Source organism: Sinocyclocheilus grahami, unplaced genomic scaffold (genome assembly GCF_001515645.1).
Source record: "Sinocyclocheilus grahami isolate Dianchi unplaced genomic scaffold, SAMN03320097.WGS_v1.1 scaffold532.1, whole genome shotgun sequence".
In the NCBI taxonomy this organism is placed as follows: Eukaryota; Metazoa; Chordata; class Actinopteri; order Cypriniformes; family Cyprinidae; genus Sinocyclocheilus; species Sinocyclocheilus grahami.
In genome coordinates, this window is record NW_015505711.1 from 347452 (window position 1) to 356931 (window position 9480).

Genomic DNA, 9480 nt, shown 5'->3' on the forward strand with positions numbered 1-9480 from the left:
CAAGAATAGTAGTAGGCTAATTTCATCACCACAGGCTAGGCCTACTTCACGTTCATGTGTTTTCAATTAAGTATTCAGTAGGACAAAATGACTCGGATTGTACATTTTAAGCAATAATTCATCCAAAAAGGAACACTCTGTCATCATTTAGCCTACTCACTCTTACGTCATTCCAAACCTGTATGATTGTGTGTCTTCTGTGGAATAGCCTAGCCCTGTGGTTCCCAAACCTGTCCTGGAGGCCCCCTGCCCTGCACCTGGGGGGTCCTCCAGGACAGGTTTGGGAACCACTGGCTTAGCCTATATATTGATAAATGTTTCAAAAGTTTTTGTCCTTACAGTAAAAGTCAGACAAAAAACGGTTTGGTTACATTCTTCAAAATGTCATCTGTTATATTCCGCAGAAAAAAGAAATGCATAGGATTAACGAAATGAGTGTGAGTATAAATGACAACAGAGTTATCATTTTGGGTGAACTATGCCTTTAAGCAAAACTAAATTTGATCATTTAGACTCAAATCAACATTTCATGTCCATTAATTTATTCATTTGGTAAGTAGTAGCAGCATAATAAGCTTACTCTGTGGCAGTGTATACGGCACTGGGGTCTTCCCGATCCAGCCCCTTGCACAATCGTCATCATTTACTGAAATCACACGTCAGACCACACGTAGTCGGCAGGAAAACCACTGAACCTTTCCTTGCTCAGGATGTGCTCAGTTCATTGCATGACAGCTGCGCTAACATCTGTATGATCCACTGCGGAATGAGAGAAATGCGCGTGTTAACTGTCGTACTCGCCGTTATATTTGTCCTGAAGGAGGCTGAAGCTTGGGGTTACAAGAATGGAATACTGCACAACTCTATCTGGCTGGGTAATTATTTCATTTGATCTTACTGATGTGTTTATCCAAACTACTTAAGTGATACATGACCATTTCATGACTAGAATATTTTAAATGGATTAATTTACGTTTTTGTTGTTGTTGTTTCTTTTGGATTTTTTTCGGCTCATAGTCTGTATAATGGATGTTAAAAAAAACACAGTCTTTAATTTACTGTTCAACAGGGCTTACATTGCATTGTCATAATTGAATATGTGTGTTGTGTGCATTTCGCTTTGGACCCACGGACAAGAGAGGCATATTTATGGCTCTGTAAAGTCTGACAGTGCAGCCAGTCTGAAGGGACCTTGTAAACACAGGGAAATGACTTCATTTCAGCATGCTCCAAGAAACCCACGGACATTTCTCTGTAGATTTGGCTTGTTTGATAATAACAAGACCCAGGAAAGATCAATGTGCTTTAGATATATAAGAGTTTAACCATTTCCCACTGTAAAAACCTATGTTTACCAATGTTTTAGTTGTAGCCTACTGTGGTTTGGTTTAAAACTTTTAAATAAATGAATTGGTGTGTGAATTATAGGGCAAGATCATATGGATTGAACACCACAAAGAAAGTCAAAACAATGTGTCTAAGTATATTTAGTTTTCAGCAGAGTTCAAACATTTCAGTAATGATGTTAGTTGGTAAGAGCATGTTGAAATACATTTTCACCTGATTATACTCTAAAGTATATATTTGCCAGATGAGATAACCATATATTTCTGTACGTTCGGACAGTGTATGGCAACAAAGCACAACAAGTAGGCTATTCGAATTTCATTTAACATTATTATAAATTTATACACAACAAATGTAGTTAATTTTTTCAAAAATGATCCTTTTATTTAGGCCCTCATATAGCAAAACTTATTGAAACCCCCCTGAAAATCACTGTATATTTCCCATACTGTAAGCAACTTTATCTATTTACTTATGGTAGCATAGTGGCTTGACCACCACTACACATCTGAAAACGCTTAAATAAGCTATAGTGTTTAGCTACATTTATGCTTCAAATGAGTCTCCCATTTAGAGCCTTTCTCAGAGACATGTTTGGAGCTCACTAATGGTTGCAGTCTTATGATGTTTGAAGCCAACACAGTAAAAACATTGGCTTATAACTCATTTGAGACAGGATCCAACTTCTTCAAGTTTATGCATGCATACTTGAAAACAACTGCAAAGCAGCATGATGTTCTGTGAGCAGCAGACAGAGCTCAAAACAGGCCAAATCTGCTTCAGTGATCTTACCAACAGCAACTGGGTGTACATTGTATGTGTCCCTTATGTATTCAGGATGTCCCGCACAGTAAAACATCTACGTTGTGTAAAACCTTCTAAAATAAATTTCCTGTTTCCCAGGTCTGACGTAATTTGAGTAGACAGGTAGAATCATTGTTCTGAGACATTGAACAGACCCAGATAACTCCACATGAGTCCTCGAAGCTGATAGTGTTGCCAAATGAGACACATGTTCTCTCTCCTTACAGAGCAAGCAGCCGGAGTTTACCACCGCGAATCTCGCAAAGGAAGATATCAGCTGACGTACAGGGAAGCCAAGGCTGTGTGCAAATTTGAGGGGGGTACTCTTGCTACATATGATCAACTGGAGGCTGCTCGCCAAATTGGTTTGTATCACACTTACAAATCTCACTTAGATCAGATGCCAAAAGAAATAGTAATGGAAATAGTAGTGGGTCTGGCCTACAGCATAAGTGCCAAAAGCTGAACTTGGATCATACTGAATAGCCTTTATTATAACAACAAACAATCAGAAACAATCCGCAAGCAGAATGATAATCGACATTCTCACAGATATATTAAATATTTGCACACATCATATAAACAAAGTTAAAAACCATCCCCAGTGCCACCCAGTGTTATGTTTGAACTGTAAAAGCCATTGTCATGTGTTGCCTGAGCAGGAACACCTGTTTTCTTGTAAAATTACTCTTTAGTGAGAGTACATTTGTTCCAGACATGAGCTCTGATGTATTTTGTGGTTACTTCAGGCTTGTGGCACTCTATGTTGGAGGTCTGCTTGGCTTTCTTTTTATCATCTCTGTTTGCAGCCTTCAAATGGTGCCCATGGCTCCTCAGAGAACAAGAGCCCTTTATTCATTACCCCTTAAAAAAGACGAATTTCCTTCAATTATTAGTTTTAGTTTTTTTCATGGAGAACACTTTTTATTCAGTACAAACATAACCTGGTTGTGAAATACTGCAGATATATTCAAATATGAACACTGAAGAAAAAAAGAAATGAACTACTTTTCATAATTAATTCACCAACAGAATTTGTATCACTTATATTTGTATAATTAGAACGTATTATTTTTAAACATTAAAACAGTGTTTAATCATTTGTAATTAATTAGCATTTTAGATCAATTAATATTTGTCAAATGTTGCTTCATAATAACAGATGTTGCACAGTATCACAGCATTTGTCATTCTCCCAAAGGGTTTCATGTGTGTGCAGCTGGATGGTTTGACAAAGGACGTGTGGGCTATCCGATTGTTAAAGCTGGCACCAACTGTGGTTTCGGAAAGGTTGGAATAATTGACTATGGATATCGGCTCAACAAAAGTGAGAAGTGGGATGTCTACTGCTACAACCCTGGGGGTGAGTTTGAGCAATGGCAGTTAGGCAATCTTGGGTGGATTTTAGTCATCCGCTGAGAGATTTGGACAAAGTAGTTACACAAATCTTAGGTTTGTAAAATGTTCTTTGAAAGCTCTTCAGAGTGAGTTGACTGTAGTAAAGTATAAATCTCCATAGGTTAAAGACAATTACTTTATATCATAATTCAGGCACTCATTGGCCTGACAGACAACCATGACTAAATGTTGGAGAAAAAAAGTGTTGGATGTTTTAGTACACACAATGACAGATAGAAATAGAGGACAGTGAACCTCAGCACAGGACATTATTCATATGAGTTAAATGTAGGAAAATGTCTTAGATGTGGAGCGGTCAAAACAAACAGAAAGAGAACAAATACATTATACATTTCCTGGAAAATGCCTGCTTGTTTTCTCTGGCTCTTGTCTCTTGTATGAATATGGAAGATTCTAATGAAAAATGTTTCACACCGTGAATAATCTAAATGAAGCCCCATGAAATTTTACAAGGTGCGGTAATGTATTACCAGAGACCCAGCTGAGTTTGTGACTGACTCTTTTCCCCTGATTTCTAATGAGCTGGTGAAAGAAATTCTCCCTACGGAGAACTTGACTCAACAGGGTTCTCAAAAAGAAGTCAGGGAGGAAATAGTGAACTCAGACTTTCAGGTTGAGATGTCCTGCGAGAGATGTTGATGTGGACATTTTTGTGTCTTACTTTCAATAGATATTTATTAATAGATCAACACACATAGAAACGTTTGAATATTAGTTTCACAAAACATTTCCTCAAAGTTTAATTCTGATATTGCAATAGATCGATGTTCAGTGCAATACAGTGCAAAGAGGGTGGGTTGTCCTATTTAATAAAAATATATTATTTATAGTATAAATTAGCTTTCTATATAGTATCCAGTAACTACCTCATTGAGGGCAGGGCACCAGATGTGCGTGTCACTGAGCACCCACTCAAACCACAGACAGAGTTTGGATTTGTCATTGTCTGCATAAGCATAGTGCTCATATTCCTTTGACTCCTTTTTATACTTCTGATACTTATTTCCACATGGAGAGATGAAGAGATGAAACGTGATTCAAACTAATGAAACTGTTTGGTGTAGAAGGACTGACCCCTTGAGTTTATTGACTTTTATGCATGAATTAATTTGTACACCTTTGGTGCTGTCTTTCCAGCAAAGGAGTGTGGAGGCGTGCACACAGATCAGGAGAAGGTTTTCGATTCTCCTGGTTATCCAGAAGATTACCAGGATGAGCAGATTTGCTACTGGCACATTCGTGTGCGTTACGGCCAACGAATCCGCCTGCACTTCCTAGACTTTGACATTGAGGAAGACACAGCTTGCCTCAGTGATTACCTGGAGATCTATGACAGCTATGATGATGTTTCAGGCTTTGTTGGAAGGTAAATAACAGACGATTTGTTTTATTCACCGTTGAACTTTACGTTCCATTTTTTATTGCTGCTGAGAGTTTAAGAGTTCTGACATTGTTTAAATTTGCTTCAAAATAATCAAACAAATCTGTCTGCTCTGGATAGATACTGTGGGGATGAACTTCCAGAGGACTTCATAAGTACAGGTATGTTGTTGCATTAATTTCAATTTCAAAAGTTTGTTTTTCTTGGACAATACGTCAATTTGAATGTACTGTATCTCTTAAACAGATTTCAGAAGATATCTCTCTATGTTTCTACATTATCTCTTGCACAGGAAATGTCATGACTCTGAAGTTCCTTTCTGATTCCTCGGTGACGGGTGGAGGTTTTCAGCTGCAGTACATCGCTGTGAACTCCTCTCAGCTCTATGACAATCACACTTGACCAATGTTTAAAGCACCAAACCCACTTTTTTAATACACCCAAACCCACAACTGTGTCATTTTTTTACATTTTGATTTCTTTACCAAGGATGCAATATTAAAGCTATTAATAATCACAAATTTGAGTGTATAGGCCTGTGAACATTTAAAAAATAAACTCTCATAAAACAAAGTGCATTTAATGTATTACAGTGTTTTATTGTAACCACAAGAAATAAGCTGAAATCTGATTTAATAGAGCTGACAGACCCATGGGATGTAAAAGTGCCGGAAATGATAGAAACACAAGTATACTTCATCCTAAAAAAATGTGTTACTGTGTCTATTCTTCAAAACTCAGAGCTCATGTGAAACATAACATGATATTAATACTAACCAACAAAAAAAAAAACAATCAGCAATTGTTAATGCAAAGTTTTTGACTGCAGTGAAAAAAGACAAATGATTCTGAATCAAAGAGATTTTAACAGTGCATGTACAATTATTCAGAGTAAGAAATGTTCTGCTTGTTACAGCTATGCATTTCTATCAGGTTTAGCCTTTTAATTATTAAGGCTCTGTGGCTCCCTAGTGGGTCCCAGGTCTTAGTTGAGAACTGCTATGATATAGGCATAGGCCCTTAAATGTACATTCTTTGTACATTAACTCTAAACTTTTTTTTTTTTTTACAGCAAAGCTTTTTTTTCAATATTTATTCTTTGAATATACAGTGGTGGCCAAAATGATTAGAACACTAGTATTTTCACCAGCTAAAAATGGTTTTAAGTCAGTTATTTCTATCTTTTGCTGTAGTGTGTCAGGAGGAAATATCAGTTTACACTTCCAAACATTCATTTTGCCACTAATTGTAATAATCCAGTGAGATTTTTGTTTGCTCAAGGAGTCTGACAACAGCTAGTGCTCCACACAGAGATCTGATCTCTTCACGAAGAAACCGAACAAACTGAGACAGACTAAATCCAGAAGAACTGTGGCAATGTCTCCAAGATGCTTCAAGAAACCTACCTGCAAAGCTCCCTGAAAAACGATGCGCAAGTGCACCGAGGGCAAAAGCTGCTTTAAACACAAGCGATGGTCCCACCAAATGTTGATTTACTTTATTTAATAGAAGTTAATTGATAAAGAAAAAATCTATTTATGACATTCTTTTTTACAGCATTCTGATTTTACAGCATTTTTACACAAGTGCCTAAAACTTTTAACAGAACTGAAGCTTTGCAGGTAGGTTTCTTGAAGCATCTTGGAGACGTTGCCACAGTTCTTCTGGATTTAGTCTGTCTCAGTTTGTTCTGTTTCTTCATGAAGAGATCAGGTCTTTGTGTGGAGCACCGTTTTTTTATCCGGTGAAAATACTGCGTTCTTTTAATTTTGGCCTCCACTGTGTTTGTAAATGTTAATCAATAAAAACATACAATAGTTTATTGTTTGTACGTTTGTTCAAAGTCCATTAACAAATGTTAACAGATACAACTTTGATTTGACTTTGTTTTGTTATTTCATGTTAACTAATGTGTTTAACAAACGAGACATTATTGTGAAATTTCACATAAACGAACAAATGACCAAGGTATCCTAATTATTTGCTCGAATTTTTATTCAAGTTTTGGCAAAGTCTCTTAATTCATGCAATAAATAATTTATGAGAGGGCGGAGTTGACGTGGGGTTGAAGGTGACGGTTTCAACGCGTCATGTTTGGCGCCAGCATTTTCGCGGGGAGTGACGAGTGAAGAGTGAGGAGAGGACAGGACAGACGCAGCGTAGCCTTGGTCATTTACAAACAGTGCTGTATAAACTCTCCCGATTCCTCTGATATAGCTCGTGTGTCGATGGTCTCGCCCTCAGTGGTCGATAGCGCGAGGTGAGACATCTTGAGTTGTGTCTGTTGGTGCGTGTGCTCAGGGGGTTGGGTGGGAAACTAGCTCGCTAACTGCAGTCTTTGTAGGAAAAGTTCCTGTTGGATTAGATTGATTTCAGCAAAAGCATACACGACGGTTTAAAGGTTTCAATAAACAGCACATTTAGCTCTCTCTGCCTACAAGTTGTACGCTCAACGCACTTGATTACACAATAGCTTTAAGATACAGACGACATTAAGGTCTAATATTTGCATCTCGGACAGCTCAGCATATTAGGGCACACATACCACTAAAAAAAACTAGTATTTCAAAGCAAATGCATTATGATATTTGGCAGAGAGTTTGATAATAGATGGCGCATTGTTATTAGCATCTCGTGCACCTGGCTAGCTAGCGTTAAACATCACATGTAAGATGCGCGTGAGGTTTTATTCTTCCCAAATGTGTCATTAAGGTGAAATAGACGACTGAATTTACGTCTCTTGGTCTTGATTTGAAGATATTATGGCCATTTGTTCACCAGAGATCTCATGTGCATCGAGAGAACACGATGTCCTGCATTCATTGACTCCTGGTCACACTACCAGTATAACATTAAAAGCGTTCCAACATTCATTTTTCACACATTCCCATTCATGCATAGCATTTCATAATCGACTATTAATTGCAGACTATTAAACAAAACTCAGCCAGGGCTGTGTTTAGGGGTGAAAGGTGGGAGTCATTCTAGGGTGCCACAGGTCCAAGGGGCAGAAGAGTTTTGAAATGTATTTTTAAATGGTTATTTAAAGGCCTTCTCCAATTAAACAACTGCACCAGAACTCCTTTAAAGAGAGAGTTTTCACGTTTGATTGCATTATATTCTGTCTTGTGGTAGTCAAAGCTGTATGCATCAGTTTAATGTGCTTTGCTGTCTTTCAGGCTGTGAGGATGATGGCAGCAGTGCCTCTATCTAGTGCCAGCCTCCTTCCTCTTCTGAAGTGTCTGGAAGATGAAGCAGCCGGGCTGTCAGAGAAGACCGATGCCTACATCACCATCGCGAAGTAAGGGTTAACCTACGGTTCTAGTGTCTGTCTTTCAGTAGGTTTTAGTCAAACGCATGGATGTCTCCTTCATGATATAAGCTCTTTTAGTGTTGTAGTGATACAGTTTTGTCAATGGTTACTCTGTCCACACTTTATGTGAAATTGGCATTCAGGAGCTATTTTATGTTTAAAGTGATAGTTCATCCCAAAATGAAAATTGTCATCTTTTACTAAACTTCATGTTGTTCCAAACCCATAATTTGTTTTCAGTATAATTAAGATATTTTTATTTTCTGTTCCTCCATTGAAAGTTTGTTCCACCAAAATGTTTACGCTCCACAAAGTTCCTAAAGAGGTCATAAAATAAATTCATGAATTGATTGGTTTCATCAAAGTATCAGACACAATAGCTTTAAATGATGAACAGATTTAATTCAGTCACATGTATGTATTGATCAGTGGACATGTGTAGAGTGGATTGAATATGTTAAACGGAAGCTCATATATTCTTGCTCGATGCTTTAGAACCAACCTCATTGGTTCTTGTGTGTCTAGTGAGCATGCCATTGGTGGTAACGTTTTAAGATATTTATAGATTAATCATGGGACTTTTGTTGTTGTTTTTCTTTCTCCCAGCCGCCTGAATGGAGAGGAAGGGCGTCAGTTTCTGCCTGTAGTTGTAAAGCATTTTGCACGTCTTAGTAAAGTCCTTTTGGTAAGTTTTTGTCCTTTATGAATTACAAGAACCATTCATTGGAACTTTTTGAATGTAACTAGTGTTTTTGGCGGCCTGTTTTAATTTTAGTTTTAGTCTAGTCTTTGTGTGAAACTGTCATTTTAGTTTTTATTAGTTTGTCACGTTCATACTCTTTTTAGTCTAGTCAAGTTTTAGTCGACTAAAAGTCTGAGCGTTTTAGTTGACGAAAACTGATGACATTTAGTCTAGTTTTAGTCGACGAAAATTGTATTTTAGTCTCTTTTTAGAAATGCAATTCTATTTAACCCAGTCAATATAGTATAAGTACCTAGTTGTATAGACGAAACCAAAATTTGAATTTAGCCAAACCCATTTCAAACAAGGTTATCTTATTATATTATTGTTACCTTATAGACTCAAGAATACATCCATTCCAGACACAGAAGACGCTCTGATTTGAATTTACAACATTTATTTTACCAACCAAACATGTTAGAAGTACACACACATACATTTAAATAAAGACGAACCCCGGCTGGCCGGCCATCG

The 9480-nt window shown here is 37.4% G+C and overlaps 2 protein-coding genes across 4 annotated transcripts in view; both read left to right on the forward strand.

Moving 5' to 3' along the window:
- The first annotated feature begins 657 nt into the window (after positions 1-657).
- LOC107555349 (tumor necrosis factor-inducible gene 6 protein-like) lies at positions 658-5523 on the forward strand. The gene is made up of 6 exons (XM_016238105.1): positions 658-875; positions 2379-2516; positions 3353-3514; positions 4708-4936; positions 5072-5112; positions 5244-5523. The coding sequence occupies exons 1-6, from the start codon at positions 752-754 to the stop codon at positions 5351-5353; spliced, it is 804 nt and encodes a 267-aa protein (XP_016093591.1). The 5' UTR covers positions 658-751; the 3' UTR covers positions 5354-5523.
- Positions 5524-7071: 1548 nt separating this feature from the next.
- Positions 7072-9480, forward strand: part of LOC107555351 (telomere-associated protein RIF1-like) — a 32636-nt gene continuing 30227 nt past the window's right edge. For all 3 annotated transcript variants that reach the window (XM_016238107.1, XM_016238108.1, XM_016238109.1), the window contains exons 1-3: positions 7072-7211; positions 8131-8252; positions 8871-8949. In XM_016238107.1, coding sequence (XP_016093593.1) covers positions 8140-8252; positions 8871-8949 — 192 coding nt within the window. In that variant the 5' untranslated portion in view covers positions 7072-7211; positions 8131-8139. The remainder of the gene's footprint in view (positions 7212-8130; positions 8253-8870; positions 8950-9480) is intronic.